A 27127-nucleotide genomic window follows, 5' to 3' on the forward strand; every position below is an offset into this window, starting at 1 on the left:
TTATATAGATCATCATCATCTACGCCTTCGATTTTTCTCGGATATCCGTCGAGGTATATGCAATTCGACGAAAACGAATCGCAAGGCGAGTTATAAAATCTAGATAAGAATCTCGGCGATTTGCTACGGCGGTAATTAGAGGGAAAGCATGGACGAGAGGCGTTAATAATAACCCGAGCGAGGGAAGGGAATCCACGTAACTTTTTTTATAATGGGATAATCGCTGAAGATGCTGTACGCGATTCTATCCTCGACCGAGCTCGACGGGAATGTGACGAGGTGACGTAAGCGGATTTAGACCGGGTACGTTTATAGAATTTAAAAAGTGGACACGCGCGCCACGCGCTCGAAATATTCAAAACAAACTATTCATTAGGTTGAAGGCACACAAGCCCCGCCATTGTGATTTATTTTCGTTCTCTAATAAGAGAGGCTCTATCGGTGGCATACCGTGTTTCCAATCGTCTATAGATCCCCTTTTATAGAAAGAATCGCGGCTCCTTCTCCTTTTGAATTCCTCGCTCTATATATCTTTCTGCTCCGTCCGTTGCATCAGCAGACGTCGAATATAGAAGGCGGGATATCTAGATAAGTGTCGAGAATAGCAATTGAAGAACCAACCTCTCTCGATAGAAGGATCCTTCTTTTTCCTTCTTTTTCGTTTCGTATCGATTGATTATTTTTTGAACAGGCTTTATTTCATTACAACAATAAAAAAAAAAGTATAGGAATAAGAAAGAACGATTATTGACGAGCTTTATTCAATAATACATGATAAGTTAGATCAAAGTGACTAGACCGGTCAATGACGAGATAATGTAATAGGCTCGGAGATAACGTGATGGAAAAGTTTATCCGCAGTTTAACTTTTATCTCTGATAGACGTTAGATTAAATAACGTATAAAACTTTTCGTGATGAAAATGATTTTAACCGTGATCACGTAACCCTAAGTATCCCTGGATTAAAGAAGCGCTATGACGCGCATCCATCCGAATAATCTTGAAACAAGTAAGGCAAAACTTCCTCAAATAACTAGAACTTGTACAATGGTATTCTCTCTCCGAAATCGAGCTACAGGACGCGAGAAGAAACGATCCCTTTTTCAAAAAGAACTCGTCATCGTCGAAGGGAAAACAAAATTCGATCCGATCCGTGAAAAAGAAGGGATCGCGACTTTCGTTGTGCGCGTATTATTCTCGAGGAAGCGAGAAACGATGGTGCATCGTCGCGGCGGGCTAGACACGTCGGCCAATGTCCGACTCGCGACGAGGTGTTTCGATTTTTTCGCGACCGACAGATAATCGAAGACGCGTGCCGTTTTTCCCGACAACCGAAATAGTCGCCGACGTCGCCCGTTCGAAATATCCGCGGCGAACGAAAATAGAACGGTTTGCCGGAAAGGCCATTGCGTTTTATTTATACGATTAAACGCTCTTCCGCGCGATATCGAAGGTAATATATAACGAGGCGTGTCGTAAACAGACCCGTCACAACAGACTGGCGTGAACGATCAAATGATCGATGACATCGGGATGATTTGCATTCGTCTGGTTACAAGAAATATATATATATATATATGTATATATGTACGCGTTAAGAAGAAATATTACGCGAACATTTTCTAATTCTCCATTATTATAGAATCGGGTGATCGATGTTTCTTCCCTCGCCCGCCACGCAATCAGGAGAATTTTCCACTCCGCAATAAACAAGCGAGAAATAAGCGGCTGCGTCGTAATTACATGCGCGATGAATAACGAAGGCGACGGGAATAAAAGAGGCAGATTTTTGTGGAACGCGAATCGTTAGATAACGGGCGGCGCGAGCAGACGTCGCGGCACCGAGACGAAAAAAAAAAAAAAAGAAGGAAAGAAAAAGAAAAACAACAAAATTCTTATCGACCGGTTGGAGAACATCGGTTTATCGCCGATATCACTTCGAGCGAAAATGTGTATATTTTGCGTATATTTGGATGGGGGAGGGAACGTTTCGATTAAATTTCGAAATTGAATTTCGAATCGCGGAATGGAGATTCGTAGATCCGACCGATTGAATATGCATTTTCAAACAAACGAACATTGAATGATAAAAAGCTGGTCTGGTTAGTTCCTCGTGACATTGTTCGTTAACTACTCCGTCTCCTTACATAATTCTCTGCGTTTCTCTCTTTTTTTTTTTTCCTCTTCTTTTGTTAACGAACTCTTCAACGAAGTAGTTTTATGTATACATAGTAGTGTGCGTGAGTGAGTGTGCGCGATGACAAGATCGAGACCGAAGGACGATGGACGGTGGATCGAGAAATCTCGAAAGGCGGGAAAGGGTAAACGCGTCACCTCGATTAAAAGGAAACACGGCGATAGAAGTGCACGATTACCTCACGTGAGACAGCTGTGAATCGACTGATATTACATCAACGGCCGGATACAATGCTGACACCTCTACACGCTTATAACACCGTACGGGAATGCGTGCGTTTAACGGCGAACAGGAAGTCGTCGTTCCTTGTCTGAAACGAGATACGCCGGCTCCGTTTAAATTGCATCGACGGCGACTCCTCGGCAAGGAGATTAAATATAAATCGAGCGATCGCGTTCAATCGAAGCGTTCGGGGCGGCCTAGATTCGTCTTGGAATTTATTCTCTCTTCGATCCGCCACACGCCGGACAAGAATGCTTTTTCCGCTATTATTTTCTATACCACCGGACCTAATACTACCGTCTAACTCTCGCGTTGCAACCTGATCTCGATGTTCCAGAAAACTCCTTTTCTATCTCTCTTTCTCTCTCCGTGAAACGTGTATCGATGTCTGATCGGACGAAGGAACTGAAAGTTTCGGATCTCGGTGAAAATTCGTGATAAATCCGTGAAATACGTACGTGTGTTTCGTCCGAATCGAAAGTAGTATCTTGCAAACTATCTTTATGCAGCGTTCAACGCTGTATTGGAAGGAAGAATAAGTCGAGCTTCTTCGCCCATTCATCGCTTTGATGCACAGGTTCTCGAACGAAAGTAGAGCAGAGAGTTCTCCTCGTTCGGTATTCGGCTCGTATCTCGGGGAAGAAACGAAAGATCGATCGAGTACAATCTCTTTGGAAAAGGCATGGAAAAGAAAAACATCGCTCCCGATAGGATAACGCCCACGCGATCGGGCAGAGAGAACAGCTCCGCGTATAATAAACGCGTAACCTTGAAACGATAATTGAAGCGAGCCCGTTGCCAAATATACTTGCGCAAGAATCGCGCGTCCACTCCGTCTGAATCGTTGGAGAATTGGCGAGGGAATCGAAAATGACCCGCGTCATCCTGCGCTCGACGGACACTTCCGTCGACGGATTCGCCCACAACCGCACCGCGTTATCGCCGGCCGGCCGTGGAACCGCAGGGGGAGGAGAACCGCAAAGGGTTGACGGTCAAGGATTGGACGATGCGTGCGCGCGTGTGTCGCCGAAGGCGAAGCCTTGACATTGCCCCCCGGTTACCTCAGCCTTATGCAATCGAGCGCAGCCAACGGACCAACCACGTGCTAATGCAGCACACGCCTAATGCGGTTTGCTCGCGCGCTCTCTCTTTACGTGTCTAGCTCGTGCGTGCGCCTAGCATTTGTGTCACCGCACGCGGCTCGAATCACGCCGCATAAATCACGATTCATCTCGATCGAGGAGTGGAGACGAGGCTGATCGCTATCCATCTATTTATTTATTCCAACGATGGAGGAGGAGGAGGGGGAGGAATCCGTCCAAGATTTATTGAACGGGGTTCAATTGATTGGACGTTGCTCGATTCGATACGAAAAGTTTCCACGTGGAATCTCTCGATGGAGGAAGAAACCGGAACTCGAGGAAACTGCCTCGATCCTGAAGGAAGGATGGATCTATAGGGAGAGGAAGAGTTTTCAGATTGTTTGTTTTGACGAGTTTCGTTAATAACGTATATATGGCGGCGAATTATCGATGTGTTCGGATATCGGCCGAAGGCGGAGTGCGCCGATCACTTCCGCTCGTTCCGCCCGAGATTACAGAGTGGCGGTGCATAAAATAAACCGGAGGAGTGCGAGCGTTTAATCGAGTTTGCCGTGGTAATTGCGCTTCGCTGCCACTTCGTGCCTCGATCGACTGTTTACGCGCGTACGTCGCGATTACGTCGCCGCGTTACGGATTGCTATTACTTTCCTCCCCAGGCATTTTCCACTTTCGATGTTATTGAAATGCAAGAAGGGAAAGAAAAGGGAAAGAAAGGAGGGAAAAAATAAAGGAGGGAGCCACCGGATAACCTTGAACGATCGATGCTCGTAAATCGAGCGCCGGGAAATTTCGACGTGCGCATCGAAGCCGTTATTACGAATGGTTTAACCGGTTATGAGAGCATCATAACCGCGTATACGTAATAACAATAACAAAATGTAATACGTAAAACGCGATACGTACTTTTATGACACTTTGCGACGTAATCGATGCTCCTCTGTTACGATCATTCGTTCCTTGAGTCGGTGGTTAATTAATGTCACCATAATGCCTAATTACATAACTGTCTAAATATATCTGAAATATATATCCGTATATATATATATATTTGGCCATTCGTTCAAATGGACGACAGCAACAACAATAAGGATTCGAAACAAAACTTGGAATTCGTGGAACGATATCGAGCCCGATCCAGACATCCGCGTAACAAAATTGAGATAAAGGAAACGGATGGCAATTAGAGGGCCCCCCTCCTCCGATGTCCATTTATCTTCAGTCCCAGCCTATTCTAGATCTCTTTCCGCGCTGCATCCGTCGCGCTCATAGAAGGCAGAACACGGTGGCAACAAATCGTGTATCGATCGTGAACGGAGTGGCGCGTGACGAGAAAGAAGGAGAGCGAGCGTGTTGCCATCCGAACGAAACGATACCGCGCTTAACCGGTTTCTCGGTTGTTCGTAAATTATAATCCGTGTCCCAAGTTCAAGCGGGGGATCGGGGGTCGTCCCCATTCATGCGTCATTGCTCCAGGGTTAAACGGTCCAAGGAAGTGTGGAGCGGTGATTCAATCACTTTCGGTTTTTAAACGCTCCGTTTCAACCGAGATCTATCCGAAGATCTATCCGAAAGGACGAGATCGAGAGAAGAGGATTGTTCACGCGGGACGACCGAGTTAGATAAGATACGTACGGAAAAATTCGCAGAGATGAATAGTAGTCGCGGTTATCTGCATCCGTGAGAGCGCACGGTGATTTATCGTTCTAAATAATAAACGCAGACTGCGTCTACGTCTCGCAATAAACGACTTCGTTATTATAAAAAATAACTGACCTCGACAAATGTTCCGCAACAGGTCAACGGCGGCATCGATTCGGAATATATTTCTATGGAAATTAATCTCTTCCCTCTCCCTTTCCTTTCAATATTCCTCTCTCTATTATCGTTCCTTCGTTTCGTTTTCGATTGTTGCTCCACTGTATTACGTTAATATATCGTAGCGAGAAAAACTCTCGTTTAAAGAAAAAAAACGTCTCGAATCGTCGCATGAATCAGAGGATAGAAAAACTTTTTCCACGTCAATTTCGCATCACGGTACAAAGGCTATATATACGTTTCTCTATATATCCTCGATAATTTCCATTTCCATCTGGCTTATCCACAACCGAGACGATATAGAAATCCATTGTTTCTTTCCACTCGGATCGCCCAACTTTCTTTCTTTCTTTCTTTCTATTTCCACTGGAGATCGAATTGTGAAGAGAGCGGTGGTCTATTTCTCCCTGCGGGAAGGAATTGCCTGTTTCGGAAGAGAAAGAAATGGCGCCACTTGCGAGTTCCGGGCGAACAAAGAGGGACTATTTTCGCGTGATTTCACGGAAGCGACCCCGAGGAACGCTCTCCTCTGTCGGGGATCCCTTCGTATTTAGGTCGCAAGCTCTCTCTCTCTCTCTCTCTCCCGCCCTGCGCCGAGCCGGGCAACGTTGGATACGAGCCTTGTTCCAAATTTAGCCCCGGTGCTGCACGGGTCTCGTAAGGCTTCTCCACCACCCTCTCTTCCCCATTCTCTTCGCTCGAGGCCGGGGTTTCGTGGGGAACTTTTTGGCGCTCGCGAGAAGATTCCTAGAACGGCACACGACGACGAAAGCGTAACAGAGAACGACACGTGCCCCGTCGCGGTTCCACGCTTCTCGTCCACCGATCGCTCGAACCACTTCTTCTTCTCTCTCTCTCTCTCTCGTTCCCGGTGACGCGCGATGATTCGCGGTAAGTTGCCGCAACAACGTTCTATCGCGACGCATTATTTATAGAGCTACTTGTCACGCGATAACGATGATCTTGGCCAAGGTTGTTGCTAACGGAACTTAGCTCTGCTTCGCCCAGTTTTTACGCTTCTTCCGGAGTGTTCCGCCCGTCCCAGTTTTTGAAAAAACCTCGTCCACGCTTGCTCGAGTTCGAAATTCACGCCAAGCGAGAGGAACGCGAGGCGAAGTGATTTTCGCTCGATTTCGCGATGTTGGAATTGTAACTCTTCGAATAATCAATTCGTCGACTTTTTCGTTAGATTATTCCGACGATTGTTCGCTGTTTCCAACTCATGAAAATTAAATAAAACAATTTTCCAATCTTTCCGTGTAATCTTGATCCTCGTCAATCTCACGAAACGCTCGAGAGTTATCACTTTACAAACCTCGGGCAGATTGGAATTACGTTGGATGACATCAGAGGGTTATCGATAAAGAGATCGATCCCTCGACAGCTGCACGAGTTTCCTTATCAGATACTTTTTTTTTCCTTTTCCCCAATGGGCGTGCAATCATCGGCGAGGGAGCGAGCAGCTATCACGCGATGCCCGATCGAGGGAAGCCTCGTTTCAACCGTTCGTCTCGAATGAAATTCGAAGGTGCAACACTCGAACTCGACCTTCGATCGGTCGCGTGAAGCAGATATACAATTGTATGTATGAACAGGCTACCACGCGTGGTTGACTAATCTGAAATTTATCGCCGTTTCGAAGGTCAGGTGTGTTGTCGGTACGAAAGTGGGCAGAACGGGGCTGGGGACACCCACGCTCGATCCGACCCACACTTCTCTTTCCAAACGTTCGCGCGTAATTGCGAGAGCGTTCCACTTGAAAAACACTGCGCGGGCTCGTTAATCGTTGGCAGTTGGAGCGAATCCTCGTGGAAAAGCGTGTGCCTCTCTTATCGTAGATCTGAAAGGAGCTCGATCGATTTCGATTCCGTTTATTTGAAAGAGAGAAGAAAAAACTTCGGGTCGAGGGTTAAAAACTCTTTTGCAATTTTGTTCCTTCGCGTATCTATATCGATCGATGCTTTCCATTTGCTGGGAACGAAACGTAGAAACGTTCTACATTAGAGCGTGTTTATAGGAAATGTTTTTAGGACGGAGTGGACAGTCGTGGATATGTATACGTATATACGTGTATACATTGTTGGGCGTGTGGCACGAGTATGTGATGCGAAGGGATTGTAAAATCAATTGGAGGAAGGTAAAACGCGTTTATTCGCGTACATATGCGGGATAAGGAATAAATGAGAGGAATATGAGCGAAAAATCTCAAAGTTTGATGGAAATTTTATTAAACTTTTAATGATCCGGGGGATACGTGTAAGCAGGAAGTTGAATCGTTAAATTAATGATACGAATCGTAAAATAGACGCGTTAAATTGAATTTCCGCGAATTGAAATTATTATATAAAAATATCTGGATGAAAATGTATTATTGTATTGAAAACCTCTCTCGTTTCCATTATTAATTTATCGAAACGAAGGTTTATACGATATCGATGTATAGAAATATTTTCAATCGAATATAAATTCATAGAATTGTTTAAAAACATTTGCAGTTACGCGCAAATCTAATTAAAAGAAATCTTAAGACTTGTTAATGGCGAGCCTCGATTAATCGTTTTCGCGATTTCGTCATAAGTCTTGACTCACGCGAGTCGACGTGCATAAAACGTAGGTGAGAATAATATTCCACAGAAGTAGAATGGACGGACGAGAAGTTGTTGGTCGGGTCGATGGTTAGTATCGTGCAAAGAACACGGATAGACTGTCGTCACAAATGTGTTGGTGGGGGTAATCGAACTCGAAACTGGGTCGTGTTCGACTCGATCGAGTATAACACGACTTGAGGCCGCGTCTCTCTATTCGTAGGTCGTGTCTTTTTCTCCTTTTTTTTCTCTCTCTCTCTCTCTCTTCGATTTTATTCCACGCCTTTCGATCAGAAGACGACGACGACGACGACGACGTAGACGACTCAGGTTTATCTGAAGATTCTTCCTCTCGCTTAGAGATTAGGGCAATAAAGGAATTATATCGCTTAATCGTTTGGTTATATCGTATTGACTCTAGCAATAATCTTTTTCTAGAAACAATCGGCAAGGATAGAGATAAGGGAACAATGCACTTGAAATTTCCTTATTTCACTCACCTTCACCTTTCGCGTACGATTACTTGTAAAATTCTCTCGTGCACGCGAGAAGTTGGTATTTATTAAGAAAAGCGATTAAAAAGAAAAGAAAAAAATTCCAAGATTCGTGGAATTTACTTCGCTTCGATGCAAAAGTGCGCGAAGTGGAGTGGGAAAATTGGAGAAACGAAAAAAAGTGACACGGCTTTCGAGGAATCGTGCGAAAGAATCATGCAACAGGCATCCACGCTGGCATGTTCGTTTCGATTTGTCATCATTCTGGAAACGCGTGCGAAGGCTTGTTACGCTGCTCGGCCGACCTCGAGGACAATTTCCCGGATTGTAACTGGGAACAAAGTGAATGACGGTGGAAACGATCCGCCGCGAAACACGAGCGAGCGACGCGTAATCCAGTTAGCGAAGTCGGTCGACACGCAGGAACGGCAGCCAGCTGCTGACGACAATTGTCAGCGTTAATTTCGTTCCATTTCTTGGCATTGGAGCGCGCGAGGGGGAGGCGTGAAGAGGTATCGAAGCAAAAAGACTCGATCGAATCTCTTTTTCCATCGAGCTGTTCGAAAGGGATTCGTGACGTTCGATTCGAGAATTTTAAAGGAAGGAAGGGAAGAGATGGAATCTTGGCAATGGAAGATCGTTGTCGCGTTGATGGAAATTTCGCGAATCATCACGCACCACGTATCGAAGAACGTACGTTCTTGTTGAGGCGAGTAATCGGAAGTATCCAATTACGCGTATAATTATACGAATAATAGACGAGTGTATCGTCAATCGTTCCCTCTCGTGCGTTTATATCGATTTAAATACGCATTTGTCGCGTATTTGTCTCATATTTGATTATTTTCGATTGATTACTTTAATTGTATCCTCACTCCTGGCTTGGATACTCGGGTTATTTTCTTTTTTCTTTTACAATATATTACCGATAAACGGAATGAAAAAAATACGAAACAGGCTAATGATGATACGATTTAAATAAATAATATTTATCGCGTAATATTCGAGGAATTAAGCGATTCACGTGAATTACGAGTGATCAGGAACTAAGTAAATATTTACGTTAGGCTTTAGCTAGATTACTGATAACGAGCGAAGAGAGGATTTATAGAATGCACCGCGTGTATTGGGATTTTCAACGGCCACGTATATGTAATTGCCTTAGCGGAGAATTTTGAGTATATATAAGATCTTGGAAAACGAGATACATAATTGGAAGAAGAGACCGTTCACAATTGATACGAACATTCGTCCACCAAATGCAAATTGCAATTAATTACTCGCGAGAATACGAGTAGCAGCTGAACGCTCGAGGGAAAAGGGAAAGAAAAAGAAGTGAAAAGAGTTTGTTCGTGCGCGAATTAATCCGATCGTTGGCTCCTCGTTAAACATTCCTCCTTATAGATATTTTTCCAAATCGAACGTTTTTCAAACAAAGCGATCACCGAAAGGTAAATGGAACGCGTCTCATTCAAACAAACGCGTCGCCATCTTGCGCGGACGTTACGTAAATATTTAATTGTTCAAAGATAGCTCGCGAAGAGAAGCGAGCGACTATGCATATCTCTCAAACGTTCCTTCCCTCCAAGAACAATCGAAACTCTCGTTCGATGGATCTGTACGCGTGCTCGTCACCCCGATCGATATTCTTCCATCCCATCCATCCGTGCGCGGATCCGCGCCTTCTCGCTCGTCCCTCGCGAATCGAATTAATCAATTCGCGGGACAAACTTTTCCTCGAACTAATTGCGTGATAGAGACGGATAGAGCTCGTTCGAGGAGAACCCGTCGTTTAGCGGTTAAACGCCGGCGGGACGCGTGCCGTCGTTCGGCCAACTCGTCCCCGCGTAATTGAAGACTAATTGGAAAGCGGAGTGCTGGTAATTTACCGTTTATCCCAGACGAGCGATCCCAGCCCACTGTCCAAGCTCGCGCGCGCACGCTTCCTCCTTTATTCTTTTTTTCTCTCTTTCTTTTCTTTTCCTTTTCTTTCTCCCTTTCCTTCCTCCTCTCCTCAGAGGCATTGTAAATGGCATTTGTTCGATCTACTCGAAAAGGAGCGCGTGGACATTGCGAGGATAGTTGCCGATTCGGGGTCGAACGGTCGTTCGGGCATTCGTTGCCTTCGGGATTTGGGTCGAACTACGCCCAGAGGCGTTATCCCCCGCGATTCCTCGAACCCGACGCATCCGCCATGTCGTCGAGCTCGTCGTTAAACTCGATTTATTCGCCTCTCTCGTGACTCTATTAAGCGTCCTTCCGTTTCTTTTTTCTTCTTTTTTCTTTCCTTCTTTTCGATCCTTCCCGGGAACGAATCGGACGAGCCAAGCTTTGGCTCCGTGCCCTCAAGCTGGAGAAAGCGACCGGTATGCAAAGTTACGAGCGTGCAACGAGGTTACACGCGATAGAAATCAATTATCTTGCGGTTCCGCGTTACGTCGAGCTAGAGTTTGCTTCGATCCGTCCATTTTTCTTCCAATTTTTCCCAGATTTTCTCGCGCGCGCGATAATTTTGAATTGATCGATCGGGGCGAATATCTGTGACGAGAGATCGCCTCGAGAGCGCGAAATATATTTGCGCGACCCTGCTCGTTTATACGCGGAGGCGTGGTTGACATTCAGGCTGTCCGTCGTACTCAAATACGAAATTGGCGAGAAGAAGGCGACGAGGGGATGGGCGGTCGACGATTGCCTCGAGCGGTTTAGAATCGAGCGATCATTGATATATAGAGGCCGGTGACGGGCCTCGATAAAGTAACGAGATTTTGACGTCAGCCGCGAGCGTCATCACTGTTTGCCGAGTCGAATCGTTCGCGGTGTCTCGAGAAGATCTCGAAGATCCGATGGAATGGAGTTTCTTTCGCAAAAAAAAAAAAAAAAAAAAGAAATATCCTTTCTCTGCGAATCGTTTCGTTCGAAAACGTTGCGTTGAAATCGAGCGATCGCATAATCGACGACGGGCCGATAATATTATGGAAATAGAACAGCCTTGCGGCAGGGAGAGATAAGATACGGATTGTTGTAAGAAGAGCGGTCAGAATCGATGGTTCGGAATCTCCTTATATCGAGGACTTTTCCTAACGATATTTTAAATCCGTTCTCCAATTTAACACTTTCACGCCGGCACGCGAGAGAACAAATTGCCGTTATTAAATTACTAAATAGCGTTAAATCCGCCGAAACGGCGGCTGTTTATCTTGCACAGAGGCAAGAAAGCGGCCGTTCCGCAACGGTGGCCGCGAAAAAAGTAAAAGCGGAAGAGCGTTTTCCATCTGTTGATCGGGCCGACCGTATATAAAACTCGCTTCCACTCGCTCGTTCGAGAACTCCTTGCCGTCGACTACTCCTTTACGTAAGCGGCGCTGGACGGAGGTTACGAAACGGCCATTAAATTTCGCTTAGTTCCACGCTTAATTCCTCCCTAAACAACGGCGATGCCAATTTATCCCCTTCTCGGCACAATTCTTTCTCTCTTTCCTTTTCTTTCCCCACCTTTCGAAACCGAACGTCGGTCGGAAGCCGCGGCGCGGGGATTAGGAATTATTTCGCCCGCGGACCAACACCGGTTGCAGATCGCGGTCGGTTTCGCAACGCATACACCTGCGAGCGATTATCCCTCGCCTACCTTGGCTTTCCCTTGGCCAATCAGCGACCGATTCGATTTGTCCTCGCGGGACAACCTGCCTGCACAACGGAACGTTTCTAAACGTCGATCTAAATATTTCGCAAGACAGATGGATATATAGATTTAGACGACGAGAGAAAGAAAGAGGGCGTCTCGGCTCGAGAAACAGGTGCAATCGCGCAGGGACCTTGCTTCGCGCTGTGTAATATCTACTCGACTCGGGAGAGAACGCGAAATCCTTTCCCTCCTCCTTCCCTTTCTGCGCGTGAAAAACGAACGACGCGTGCCGTATACCTTCGAACGACGCTTCGTCGTGGGTGTCGAAGATGGAACTTCGTGGGTGGGTGGAGAGGAAAGGTTAGATGTACGAAACGTGAAATGTCAAGTTTTCGAATATTTCGAATGGGAGCGAATAATTTTCTCTCCTCGTTCGATTATTGGAGATGTGCTCTTCCGCAATTTTTAATTCCGCTTATTACGTAGAAGCAACGCGAATACGTATATTTTGAAGAGAATAAAAGCGGATGATATCCGGTTATGAGTAATTCGATAAACAAATGAAAATCTGAAAAGTAGAAACGTGTTCGCACGTGCGCGTTTCTTTGTTGGAAGGTGATCCAGACCGTTTTCGCGTTCCCCTCCTCTGAATAAACATTTTCCATTTTCTGGTAAACTGTTCGGTCTGGCAGCCGGTGGTGGGCGAAAATAGCAGCGGAAGCAACGGCCGCGGTTTCGACGCCTCGACACCGATGTACAGGGTGGGACGGGGAGCGAACGTCGATCGCCTGGGGTGGGGGGAAAGGAGGGGTGGTGCGCGGAGCGATTCGATGAAACAAAGCTCGAACAGCGCATGACCTTGTCGCGTATTCCCTGGAAAAGCTCTCGATAATATATATCCCTCGAGCGAATATCCCCGATGCTCGAGATTATTTCGCGAAATTTTCCCCTCCTCCTCCTCCTCCTCCTCCTCCTCCTTCGTTCGATTCTTTTCCGGGAAAGTCGTTGAGATTTCTTTTCGTCCAAAGATGTACACGAGCCCGGCTCGTGAAACGAACGAGAGTGGACTCGCGCGCGGTGAACTGGTTTCGCCCTATAAATAGGTACGTATCTGGAAATCCGAACGTATGGATCGAATAGAAGCTGTCAAGGTCGTTTCAAGGTTACCCGAATCTCGCGACCCTTGGCTCGCTCTTATTCGAGCAATTGGAATAACGTATATACGGTCGAATCGGTTGTTTTCGGTGTTTCGGCGACCTTCGCGTTGCCTTGACACCACGACCTACTTCGTTTTTCTCTTCTCTTCTCCCTCCCTCTCTCTCTCTTTCTCTCTCTCGCGAATTTGTATTCCCCGACTTGGCGTTACGCTAATAGAACACCTTAGGCAACCGCTCCGCCCACCGCTGTTGCGGAGAAAAGTTTCGGATTTCGTCTCGAACGGCTTAAACGCCACACCCGATATATCGTCGAATAAACATTTCGCATTGTCGTTGGCGCCTGTTCTCTTCGAGAATAATAGCGCGCAGTTTCCTCACCGGCGCCTGCCGTGGAATCGCGTGGATATTTCGGTGCGGCGTACGATCGTCGGAGGAAAACGGCGCCGTTCAAAGTCAATGAACGAATGGAGGAAAGAAAAAAAAAAGAAAAGGAAGAGAGAGAGAGAAATGCGTGGAAATCGTTGACCCGGTAGCGTTGGAATCGCGTTCGATGCCATCGTATGAAATTTTCACAAAAAAAAGAAAGAAAAGAAAGAAAAATACTTGGCAACGCGCGTTGAATAAAACACGCGCGGCGACGCGTTATCGCGAGCGACGATCGATTTCCCTCTAGCGAGACTCGAGGAACCGCCGCCGTTGCCGTGTCCTCTATTCTCTCTCTCTCTCTCTCTCTCTCTCAACTTCTTCCCTTCCTCCCTTCCTCCTCTCTCTCTCACATACGCTTTCGAAACGTGCACGCATCTCAGAACGTTTGTTTCATCTTTACAGTGGTCTACTGCGACTACACCGCCTCCGGAAGGTCGCTGCAATTTCTCGAGGAGTACATCGCGAAGGAAGTGCTGCCATATTTGGGCGACACCCGAGCGTCCACCTCCATCTGCAGCCTCCAATCCTCTCTGTTCAGGTGAGACGATCCAACCATCGTTCTTTTGTCCCGATATTTCTCCGCCTGTCTTTCCACGCGCGAGAGAGCGCGGAGAAGCGTGAAATGTGGCCACGATAACGATCGAGGTCGCGAGGAGGAGAAGGCGCGCACGCACCGTCCACGTATCGTCCACGGTGGACGAGCGCGCGACACATCCGCGTCCACTAGCTGCCGCTTCCCAGAACCGATTCCCAGTTGCCGGGCCGACCTATTAATCGGAGGAATTGCCGCCGCGGACGTAATTGCGTCTTCTCCTCGTCGCGAGGCTTTGCTCGTGCGATCGTTTTCTAAATAAATGCTCGCTCGCGTGCACCGCGGCGAGGATCGTTAGAAAGTATTGCTGGGAAGCACGCGCCGTGAATTCGTGATCGGCGATTTCCTACGCCGGAGGATTAACATACCGTAGCTCGATTCCGGTTGACGATACCGTTTCCGCGGTGAACGAGACTCGTTTTCTGCGCCGCTCGACCGTGCCGCACGCACTCACTCACGCACGCACGCACGCACGCACGTCGCCTTTCTATTTCCCCCGTCCCCACCGATCGAGCTTTTCGCGTTTTTCCATTTCGCGTCTTCGTGGTTTTCTTTTTCTTAACCCGGCGATTTCCGTTACTCGGCACAGTTTTCGATCGCGGCCGACCCCGTTATCCCTAAATCTTACGCGGTCGAACGTGCGAGGGGTGGTTCCTCGCCCGGCGCCCCATTCCCCCTCCGCCTCGTGTCCCAGATCAATATCCACCGAGTCGAGCCCCGACCGCTTGGCCCCAACCGCGCTACTACGGATCCTCGACGAATCTGAAACACGCGTTCCACGCATCCTTTCCTCCCCCTCGCTCATCCACTTTTATCCTTTCGAGGGCTCGAGAAGGAGAAAGGTTACGGGTTAAATTGCAACGTCAACGATTGTTGTATTTATTTTCCGAGCGAAAATATATATACTAGAAACTTTTTTTGAACGGAGGAAAGGAAAACTGCTCTTTTCGTATTTTTCCAAAAGAAAAAAAAAAGAGTAATCAAATTTTTGTAATCGCATGACAAGAATCGTTTTCGTTGTCAACTCATCTCGCGCGTATCTTGCGCGAAAGGAAAAGAAGAAAAAAAGATGTCCTTTCCTTGGATCAACGTTAGAAAGATAAATCGACTCGTGGCGGTCCATAAACGCGGCCCCATTTACGACTCCGTGCTCACAAAGGATCGACAAAGGAAACCGAGAGATCGGTAAACGTGGTTGAGAAACGCGTTGGCGACTTTACGATCGTTAATGGGCACGGAAGGTCGGATCGATGCGTCCTGACGGGGAAACGATCGAACGTTGCAGACACGAAGCCAGAGACATCGTCCGACACGCGGTGGGAGCTGGAGAGCAGGATGCGGTTCTTTTCACGGGTCAAGGCACGGCGGCTGCCCTCCGCGCGCTTCTGCGACACCTCGACCTCTCCAAATCAACTGTGGTCTTCGTTGGACCGTTCGAGCATCACGCGAATCTCCGCCCTTGGCGGGAGCATGGAGTCAGGGTAAGGAAAATACGAGCGGAATGGCGGAGTCGAAGGTGATTCTCGCGATCACGTCATTGGCGAATATCGAGGAAATATATTTCTCGAATCGCCGTTTAAGCGAGAATCCTTCCTTTCCTTCTTCTCGAAGGATATTCGCTTTCGAATCTCTCTCTTTCAACGACGAAGATAATTTAATTTCGTTTCGTCTCGAGCTATAAGTGAACGAGTATATTTAGATTCGAAGTGCGAGGTTAATAAACAGGATGTTTTTTAATAATGAGACGGGCGAATTCCGATAATGCCTTTGTGCCTTGGATAGGAGAAGGCATTCTTTCTCTCCGGGCGAAATTACTCTTGGGAAAGTTTTTCGAAGTGTTTCGCGGAACGTGATCGCCACGACACTCCGGGAGGAAGTTTATTTTATAGATCTTTTCCTTTGAAATTCCCTCTAACTTCTAGTTGCTATAAAACTTTCAGCTGGAAATGAAACACGATTTCTCTCTTCTGAGAATTTTTCCCGCCCCCTCCTTAGCGGAGGAATTGTTAATTTTATTTGAATTGCAAAAACTTTGGACAAATCACCGATTTGAATCTCAGATTCGGAAATAGACCTCGCAACTTGACTTTAATTACGCTCGTTTCACAAACGAGCTCGAGCCAAGATCGATATTCGGCTACAATCCTTTTCCACCGTCGAATTTATTCCTCGCCGCGATTATTCTTTTCTTTGTGAAAATTAATATAAATCTTTTTTAATAATATCTATATTTTATCATTTTACTATACTTTGTTGTGTAATTTTGATTTTATGCGAATATAAATAGGAAAATTCGCGGTTTATTTAATTAAAAAAAAAAATCTAATCACCAATTAATAACTTTGAAATGCTTTCATATACTATATAAAAAAAAAAAAGAAATAACAATACAATGCGCAAATATATAATTAATTCGTGTTTGCGTGATCGTCTCGAATTACATTGAAAATTAATAAGCACCGTTGATCACATACATGATGTGCAAGAGAACAATCTGTCGTAACATTTTGGAATAATTAACCGCAGATAATACGAGTGTCGGAGACCCGGGAGGGCTTCTTAGACTTGAACGATCTCGATCGAAGCTTGATCAAGATGCGATCCGAGGGTGTTACGCAAATGATCGGATGCTTCAGCGCTGCCAGTTGCATAACCGGGGTTTTGGCAGATGACGTCGCCACGACCCTCCTCCTCCATCAGTATGGGGCGCTCAGTATCTGGGATTACACCACAGCAGGTAACGATCATGCCCGCGCGGATCGTCGAATCGACGAAAGATATTAACGTGACGCAACGTTTGCCCCATTTCGCGATAAAAATACATCCACCGTTATCGCGCTCACCGGTTCAATCGCTCGGATATTACCTACTACGTTCAATTATCTCGTTGCGTAAAACCTTCTGTCGTATGCAAATTTTCTCCCATTATTCTCCCCTCCCCCTCTTTCTCCCTCGACAATAAAATTTATATATACACATATTATATCTTGCAGCCCCGTACGTGCAGATCGACATGAACCCACATCTGCCCGGCGTCGGTGAGACGACCGTGCACAAAGACGCGATTATTTTCGCCGGGCACAAGTTCATCGGCGGCGTACAGTCGCCCGGAGTGCTCGTGACCAAACGATCCCTTCTCAAAGATAAAATTGCCACGGAGGACATGAGGGACTCGCATCACTACCACCGGGACGCGGAACTGCGCGAGGAGAGCGGGACCGCGGGTGTCGTGGAGGCCATCAGATGCGGACTCGCGGTTCAATTGAAGGAGAACGTGACGCCTCGGGCGATCGTCGCTCGTCAAGATAAGATATCGAGGTAAGCGTTCTCTACACAGATACCAGGCATTCTTCGTTTCTTCCTCGTCCGGAATCGATCGAGCCGATCCTCCTTGATACCGTAACAGGGGCTGATATCGTTGGGAATATTTACATATGTAGAGGAGGGGGTATAGATACGTCTGGAAATCTGTTCGATTTGGAGTAGTACGTTCATTCTAGGAGAATAAAGTTCGGCCTCGATCGATTTTGAACGAAGGACGCTCGTGGAGAGAAATGGTCGGCTTGAACTCATCGATGTTTCCCTCGTAGGCAAGTGTTGGCACACGTACGCACGATTCCGGAACTGATTCTGCTAGGCAGCGGCTCGCAGAATGTTAAGAGGCTACCGATCTTCTCGTTCATGGTCCGTCACCCGCGCGGCACGTTCCTCCACCACAACTTCGTGTGCGCCGTGTTGAACGACGTGTTCGGTATACAGGCGCGTGGCGGGTGCGCGTGTGCCGGCCGTTACGCTCACGACCTGATGGGGATCGACCAACAACTCGCCAAGGAATACCAGAAAGCTTTGATAGAGGGGTAAGTATCGATTCGCTCGCCAGCCTAGATATACGTACATGTATGTATACACAAACACGCATGAGACGTAATGGAGCGAAATCGGGTCATCTTATCGTCGTTTGCAGGGAGCGGAACGTGGAGAAGAACGAGGAGACGAACGCGGAGGGTTTGAGGCCCGGATTCGCGAAACTGTCGTTCCCCTTCTTCATGTCCGAGGCGGAGGTCGCCTTCGTTCTCGAGGCGTTGAAGATGGTCGCGACCGAGGGATGGAAATTGTTGCCGCAATACGTGTTGAACCCGGACACGGGGGAGTGGAGGCATCACACGAACAGCGTGTTCAAGGAGCGAAAGTGGCTGAGCACCATCAGATACACGGACGGGAAGATGAACGCTTCGGAGAGGCGGGTATCCGGGACAGGCGTCCTTCCCCAGAACTACGGCGACTGTTTGCAGACGGCGCGTAATATCTTCAACCGGGCGAGGAAAATGGCGCAGAGGTATCCCCTCCAGATAGACCGTAGCTACAATTTCGTCTCGGAACGGTTCGAGTCCCTTCGATGGTTCATGCTGCCGAGCGAGGCGCAGGATCTGCTTCTGGGCAACTCGCAGAACGTGAAGCAAGACGTGCCTTTCAACCCGATGCTGTCCTGGAGCAAGCACGGCCATCACACGCCGACCACCACCCACGACAGCTTGGTCAACTCCCTCGCGCTCGCCAACAGCATCCGTCGACTCAACAGCGACATCCCCCGCACGGGCAACGTCCCCATCTCCCCCAACTCGCCCAGGCATCGAAGCCTGCCCGCCTTGAGCTCGGCCAGGAAGACGATGCTGAGCGCCACCGAGTTCCACCACGCGCCCTCCTCCGGGGCGGGGAGCGGGAACGAGGAGGAGCCGCGCTCCGAGACGGCCGAGTCGAGCAAGGGCCAAAGGTCGCCCGCCACTTGCCCCAGCTCGCCGACGCCCGTCAGATTCGCGGTCGGCGAGGCCGTGACGCCTTCGGCCCTCGGCGCGATGCCGTCCCACGCGGCCAGCAGGCCGGCCAAGGAGCAAAGGGAGCTGGTCGAGCCGGCGAACGCCGGCCGAGTCAGGTGCAACTCCCTGGGGAGCAGCAGCGGCGCTGCCGCCGCCGACCCCGCCAATCGGAACGTGGCCTCCTCCTCCTCCTCCCCGATCCCCCCGCTGCCCCTGAGCCCGCAGACGCTGACGAGCCTGGGGCTGAGCGGGAACAACGGGAGCAACTACTCGAAGCAGAGGCGCCACCATTGCAGTTGCAGCAGCCAGACGGATCTGAACTCGTTGGAGTTGGACAACGGGAGCCCGAGCCACTCCATCTTGTCGTTGAATTGCCACACGGCGACCTCGCCCCCCTCCTCCTACTCGTCGGTCAGCGATTACACGGAAAAGTTCGTGGGAGGGGGCAGGTCGTCGCCGATCTCGGGGAACGGCGGGCAAAGGTCGGAGGACGACCTGAGGGCTTACGTGAAGGAGATGACGAAGGAGTTGGCGACCGAGATCAAGTCGGAGATACGAGAGGTGATCTCGAAGGTGGACGACGCCCTGTCGGAGACGAACACGTCGGAGAACACGCCGCAGCACCATTCCCGAAACCTGAACGCGATCGGGCAGCTCTCGGTCGAGGAGAAGCAGGCGAGACACGACTCGTTCACGGCGAGCGACATCGCCGAATACTTGATGGAGTTCTCGAAGGAGATGGCCAGCGAGGTGAAGTCGGAGATCAGGTGCATGGTGAACGCGGTGGACGGACTGCACAGGCACTCGCCCGACGCGTCCGCCTCCGACGTGTCCTCGAACGGGTGCGGCTCTCCCGACCGAGGGAGGGCCGTGCAGCCGTCGGCGTCCGCGAGGATATCGGCCGCGAGGCGAAGCGGCCCGATCGAGATCTCCGGCAAGGTGGGCGAGCTGACCCAGCAGGAGAGCAAGATGTCGAGCGAGTGTTCGTCCGACGAGACGGTGATATACGTGATGAAGCCGGCCGAGGGCGAGCAGCTCGTCAGTCGCAAGCGGTCGAAAACGGACGACGAGGAGGTGGTGCACGACCTGGTGGACGACGACTTGAACGACGACGACCCGCAGGAGCGCGGCGGCCTCGAGATAGGCGACGCGAGGAAGGTCCTGCCGAAAATTTATTCCGCGGTGAACTCGGTCAGCTCGCAGGACAGCGGTATCAATCTGTCGTTCCACGAGAGCGACAAATCCCTCGACTCGGTTGACTTGAAGCGCAGCAGCAGCGCCGAGTCGAACTCGACCAACAGCTACGGCCGCAAGCCGAGGACTTCCTCGATGACCGCCCTCTCCAACAAATCCAACAGTTGCAAGCAGCAGCAAGTCCGCCAGAACGACGACTTCTCCGAGGACGAGGAATGCTCGAGCAACGACTTGAAGGAGGAAGAGGACGGGGGGGACCAGGGGGCGTTCGAGCCGAAGGACGGGAAGGCGGAAGCGTGGCGAGCCCAGTGGCACTGCCCGCCCAAGAACATCTGGAAGCCGGCCGTCGAGGCGATGCAGGAGTTCGACATGATTCGGGACAACGACCGGGTGCTGGTCTGCCTGTCGACCAATTGCAAGAGCTCCCTCTCCTTGTTGCACACGTTGCACCAATACCGATTCTACGTGAGGTCGAAGGGGGTGGACTTCGAGATCGGCGCCGCGACCGTGGACGCGAACGGACCAAACCCCGTTCAGCTGGCCAGCTATCTCAACGGCTTGAACGTCCCTTACTTCCGCGAGGAGGAAGGGGCGAGCAACGGGAACGGCAAGTGCGACGGCGGCGGCGATGCGCGGGGGGGCGAGGGGGTGGACGCGAGCGGGGCGTGCAGCTTTTGCGATCGGGCGACCAGGGCGCAGTTGTACGCGATCGCCAAGCGACACAATTACAACGTTCTGGCGGTGGGCCAACATCTGGACGACCTGACCGAGGGTTTCCTCGTCTCGGTGTTTCACGGCGGCAAGCTGAGAACCATGAAAGCCCACTATTACATACGCCGCCAAGATCTCAGGGTGGTGCGCCCGTTCGTTTACGTGCGGGAGAAGGCGTTGAGGCAATTCGTCGAGAGCAAGAAGCTACTGGTCACGAGGGGAATCGGGTCGAGCGACCTTCCCGAGGTGAGCGAATCTCTCCTCGCGCTTATTTATATCCCTAATCCCTGCCTCCCTCCCTTCCTCCGTCCATCTCGCCTTTAATCAGACGCGATCGATAATTCTCACGCGTTTTCCCTCCTTTTGCGAGATCTCTCCTCGCTCTTGACCCCGATTCGAGAGAACGACGACACCTTTCGATTCCAACTCGATCCTGTTTCAGAAGCGGAAACAAAGCAAGGAGCTGATACTCGGACAAGAGCGCGCATACCCTCGCCTCTACTGGTCCCTGAGAACCGCTCTGCGGCCACTGATCGACGCCCACGAGCAACAGATCGACCTGGACCTGGTCTCGCCCGTGGTCAACACCCCGGGCAGCAGTTCGAGCGGCTCGAGCGGCTGCTGCAGCTTGGCCGTGGGCGGCGGCGGCGGGAACGGGCAAGGTGGGGGCGGGCAGCAGAAGAGGCAGCAGCGAAGAGCGAAGTCGAACTCGATCTCGTCGGTGGGGCCGGTGGCCCAGTGGCAGGCGGGGGAGCAGGACGAGAACGAGGATGAGACCGACGAGGAGCCGGTCCTTTGAGGGAGACCCGTCGCGAGATGGGATTTCGATCGTGATTCGATCTCATCCTCGCATCGCCGTCGAAAATTACCGTCATCGGCGTTCTCCGTGGTCAGGAGGAGGAGAATGCGTTTCGCCACCGCCGCCGCAACCAAGATTCAAAATCCTGAGGGAGAATGCTAAAGGGGGAAATGAATCGATGGATGAATCGTGTTGGATCGAACACCGTTTCGATCAAACGCGCGAGGGTGAAACGAGGACGAGATACTCACGCTTCGTATTACACGCGTGGCTCGAGAAACGAAGAGAAAACGAATGTTGTTCGGGCTCGAGGATATCTCGTTAGGTTGTTCCTCTTCCGCCGAGAACGAAACTTCGTTCGATCGTTTCCCCGTTTATTTGTAAACGGTCGACGCGTGCGCCAGAGATCCTCCATACTTAAAAGGATCACAGCTCTGATTCGCGATTTTACGGCACGAAGAGATGCTCTTAATAACGGATCGTTTCGTGAACGTTTTTCATTTAGCCTTGAGCGTTCTCCAGACAGAGAGAGAGAGAGAGAGAGGAACGTCGATGCACGAAAATAGGGATATATATACATATATATACTCGTTCGACGCAACGGACGCAACGACGGATCGGATTTTTTTTTTCTTCTTCTTCTTCTTCTTCTTCTCACGAGTGGTTGTTCCGTCTGAAGAGTATGAGAACGAGTCGTGGAACCGTCGTCGCGGTTCGTTCGATATCTAACGATATACAATTGCTTCGTAAAAGCTACTTAAACAAAACGTTGTGCGCGGTTTAAATGTTACTTACGTAAGGACACTTATGTTAGCGTTTAAAATAACCAACCAACATGTTGAGACTTCGGTTGTACTTTACGAGTTCAGAGCCACGCGGGACGTTGCGGTGTCTGGCCAGGCCAGACAACCAAAGTCTTGGAATCGTGGAACGATCTTTCGCGATTTCGAGGGAGTGAATTTTTCCAGGAAGAAAAATGAATGGATCGAAAGGAAATTACGGATGATTTATGGAGGGGAAGAAAGTGATGGTTGATTGGACGGGACTCGAGTCTTTAGTCCAAATTTTGATCGATGGACGATAACGAAGATGGGGAGATCGAATGAAGTGACTACTTTGAGAAGCGCCAAAACCTCGACTGCTCAAGGGACCGCAATTTTAGCGTAAACGAGAGGAGGACACTTGATTTTTTATATTATAATTGTGATTTGATAAAACGAACGAGCCTCGTGTCTCGCGTCGGTGACGAATTAGGGTTAGTCGCTTAAGAAATATACCAAAATTTTTGTAAAATCGTGCCCCGCGCTCACCCGTCGAGAACGAGCCTCATTTTTTCGAGCATTTTTCGATGAATTCGAACGTGATTGTTCGCCTTGACGTCTTTCAATTAGGGAGGGGGGGAAGAGAGAAAGAGAGAGAGAAAGAGTGAAAAAGAAAGAGAGAGAGAGAGAGAGCGAAAAGAATTTAAAAATGACACGGAGATTTTGTTTGTATCGTTCCGAATCGATAGGACGTTCATTTTTTTTGCGGTCAATAAAAATGTCGTCCTTGACATTCGGCTCGACGATTACTCCATTAATTAATTAATTAAACTGCACGCGGTGGAAATTAAGAAAAAAAAAAAAGAATAAAAGAAAATGAGAGCGAAAAGGGAAAACGCGCTTGTTCGACTTTTTGTAAAAAACAAAAACGCGCGAAATCAATCGACGATGTATTTATCAACTCGATCGTTTTTTTCGGTTCACGCGAACGTTTCCATTAAACACACCGGATGGATTGAAATCGAAGAGAACGGGAGAGAGAGAGAGAGAGAGAGAGAGGGAGAGAAAGAATGCGAGAGAGATAAAGAGAGAGAGAGTGAGAGAGAGAGAGAAAGGATTTGAGGGGTGAAGGTTTTGACTAATTCTCAACCGTAATTGCATGTAATTTCGATAGCACGCACACAAAATATGCGCCTAGCCGCGTAATATTCGTAAATATATACGTGTAAATACATATTTGCTTCTCTTGGCAGAGTATACCGAAGACGCATGGTATATATATACATATATATACATATATACATATACGAATCATTATACGAAAGCTTTTTCCTCTTAACTGGTAAATATACGTACATCTATACATATATATCATGTATGTCGCCTTGTTCGAAATCATATGGCGGATCATATTTTTCGACTATTGTATAGCCCCTTTTTCGTCGATGAACAAGAGAGAAGAAAGAAAGAGAGAGAGAAAAGAAAAGAAAAGAAAAAAAGGAATAGAAGACGCGATCGAGAGTCTATCGATCGTTAATAAGAGAAGATTAGAAGATCGCGTGGTATTTTCGATTCTTCTAGACGTCGTGGTTGAACGAATGCATCATTTGTTTTTTTTTTTTTTTTTTTTTTTTGGATATTCGATGTTCGCCATGTCCAACGTACTGGGATTCGCGCGACAGGAACGATTATCCAGCCATTGTAGATTACACGTTTTCAAGACCAAAAAAAAAGAAAAAAAGAAAGAAGCGAAACCAGTCAAAGCAGAATGGCACCCGTGGAAGAAATTCATTCTGAAGAATGGAATGAACGAAAATTGGACGATACGATCGTCAAACACGGCGGATATATGGGGTATTGGACGATTATGATGATCGATAATAATCGAACAAGAGAATTTTCGGCTCGATACTTAACGAACTCGTCTTCGAGCGTTTTCGTTTCGTTTAGGTTCAGGACAACAGTGTACGCTCGCTATCGTTAGGATTTTATTCGGAGGAAGCGTAAAAGCTCCGGTGCGTGTACGTAGACCGCATGCAAAAAAAAAAAAAAAAATACACACACACACACACATTGCAACATTGTAGGATCCTCCCAATACGGAATCTCGCGTCGTATCGATATTTCTATAAAATACGACCCGTTTCGACGGGGTGGAAATGTGTTGTGTGACACACGAGAAACACCAATCGACAGGAACAACACACGTATATACGGGAAGAGAGTGGCACGTGGAAATAGAGAGTACGAGGAAATCTCGATCTGTATGGATTTTCGTGGATAGATATTACCATATTTTCCGAGAGTTACGAGAGGACGTTGTTACTGTAAAGATATGTAAGTTTATTTATCGCTAATAAAAATGAACGTTTAAGAAAAATAACCGAGGCTGTTGTTGTGAATATTCATGCGGATGCGCCATTTGTTATCGATTATTATCTTCGAAATATCGTCGCCGTAAAATAATTTGAAAGAATTCAACTTTTGTCTCTTGTCTCCTACGCGTGCAATCCGCCGACTATTTTGTGGATCTTTGTATTAAAAAAAATTGAGTAATCGAAAATAACATATATACAGTTTGAGCTCGCGAACAGATATACATATATAAAGAGGAGCAGTGTTCACACTGCTGACGATTGCTCGTGTTGATCAGCGTCACAATTTTCACAGGGGGAGATTAATGCATGAGGAAATGGACGTAGCGGTAAAAATTTTTGTTCAGTAGATTTATTAGACCCTTTAAAATATTTGAAACAGCGTGCGGCTCTTATTTGGCGTAACAGTGAGATATCGTTAATAAGGTACACAGTACGAAGCTCAAGGAGAGCGAAGCGATCAAGATCGATTTAAAATTCGCAATTCAACCGTTCGATTCCTCGACACATGCTGTATCCCCGCGCTCGTAAAAATCGAGCGTGGGGAATCGGGATCCTCGAGAGTTTTTTTTTTCTTCTTCTTTTTTTCTTTTTCCCTTTCAAGTGCAAACGCCAGTTTTTCACGTCACGTCACGTCACGTGTCCCTCCAAAAATGGCGGGAACGCAACAACCCCTAATAACATAATTAATCTATGATCGTCGTCCGGTTTTAAACGGATCGCGATCGATCGTGTTTTTTTTTTTATTGCGGTGCTTGATTTCCTTCTTAACTCTTACGTTTACTTTTACTTTATAGATGGAGAATACAGTACGTGACTTATACAAGATTAGACGAGAGAGATTAAAATCGAAAAATCCACATATTCTTACGAGAAGAAATCGATTATCAATCGGTCGCTCTTTTTTTCTTTTTTTTTACTTTTTCCTTTTTTTTTTCCTTTTTTTTTTTTTCCTTCTTCCAATCGATCGACACGGGCGACCTGGACACCAAGAGATTCGTCGAACGAGTAATTAAGCGAGGAAATGGGCGTTCGTCTTGGGAAAAGGAGCACAATCATTGCAATCTTTTTCTTTCTTCTCTTTTTCTTTCTTCTTTTTTTTTTTAATCCAGAAAAAGAAGAAGAAGATCGTTTTTCTTTATCAATGGTCGTGTCTCCGTTTCCCCGTGATCGACCTCTCGCGTCTCGCATCGCATTGAATCATCGAGCACGATCCACGAAGACTCATCTGTCTTTAGATACTTTGCAGCAGTTAGTTAACGAAGAAGATTAGATGACGCGTCGCTTGTTGGAACGTTATGTTACACGAAACGCGAGCTGATTTCTTTTTTTTCTTTTTTTTCCTCTTATAAACTACATCTTTCATATTGCTCACGTTGCAATTAAATATCAAGGATGTAATTTTTTATTTTAATACAAGGAAAATAATAATAATCTCGTTGAAATTGAAACGATCAAATTTCCTTGATGACGCCACGATTTTAATATCATCGATATATTTCGATATATTGCTGGCAAAATAATAATTATCGAACAGATCTGCTCCGATTCGGTTAACATAAAATCACGCCAAGCGTTGTATCTACAATCCTTACGATAGATGCTTGTCGAAAAAGATCCTCTGACATCCTTGATCAAAGGTAAACGAGCGTTAACAACTATAGGCCGTGATTGCATCGCGTTTCGAATTGGCGCGATAACCTAATCGTCGTTGGGTCAGAGAGTGGCACGCTCTATCGGCTCGAAACGCAACCATCTTTCGCGCCGGCGCGAATTTTAAAATTTTCCTTGCCTCTCCTCACTCTCTTCTTTCCACTCTTTTCTTCTTTTTCCTCTTCTTTCTTCTTTTTTTTCCTTTCCTTTTCTTTTTGCTTCATTCGATGTACAACGTCGAAGACGAGCAAAAGATATATATATATATATGTATACTTTTTTTTTTTCGAAGAAATCGTATCATCGAACATCGGATCGAATTTCGATCCACGACGCTCGAATTACATGCAACGAAGTGAATGTCAGAGGGGGGGGGGGCAGGGGAAAAGTATGCGACGAACGTGTACGTCCGTCGTCCGCTGGCTCGTCGTTAATTCGTTCTATCTAACACAGACACGAGAATAAGTAAGATCCTAGTAGCCCGGGGACAGCACCTCCTCCTCCTCGTCCTCCTCGTCGTCGTCGATCCCCGGCTCTCCGAGCGCGTGGACGAATTCTGGAAACAGGAAGACCCTTTTTTGTAATATATATAATATATGTGTGTGT

General features: G+C 47.8%; 2 protein-coding genes across 5 annotated transcripts in view; one reads left to right on the plus strand and one right to left on the minus strand.

Moving 5' to 3' along the window:
• LOC410867 overlaps positions 1-24584 on the plus strand; it is a 54750-nt gene extending 30166 nt beyond the window's left edge. The window contains exons 2-8 of the mRNA XM_003251147.4: positions 14025-14160; positions 15500-15695; positions 16741-16951; positions 17208-17532; positions 17805-18071; positions 18179-21179; positions 21376-24584. Coding sequence (XP_003251195.1) covers positions 14025-14160; positions 15500-15695; positions 16741-16951; positions 17208-17532; positions 17805-18071; positions 18179-21179; positions 21376-21732 — 4493 coding nt within the window. The 3' untranslated portion in view covers positions 21733-24584. The remainder of the gene's footprint in view (positions 1-14024; positions 14161-15499; positions 15696-16740; positions 16952-17207; positions 17533-17804; positions 18072-18178; positions 21180-21375) is intronic.
• The window catches only part of LOC408690 (calmodulin), a 49372-nt gene continuing 46348 nt past the window's right edge, over positions 24104-27127 (minus strand). For 3 of the 4 annotated variants that reach the window (XM_392226.7, XM_006568215.3, XM_006568213.3), the window contains exon 7: positions 25205-27077. In XM_392226.7, the coding sequence (XP_392226.3) occupies positions 26995-27077 (83 nt within the window). In that variant the 3' untranslated portion in view covers positions 25205-26994. Of the gene's footprint in view, positions 27078-27127 lie in introns of all 4 variants that reach the window. The other variant, XM_006568214.3, reaches the window with a different exon arrangement.

The sequence above is a fragment of the Apis mellifera genome, linkage group LG2 (assembly GCF_003254395.2).
Source record: "Apis mellifera strain DH4 linkage group LG2, Amel_HAv3.1, whole genome shotgun sequence".
In the NCBI taxonomy this organism is placed as follows: Eukaryota; Metazoa; Arthropoda; class Insecta; order Hymenoptera; family Apidae; genus Apis; species Apis mellifera.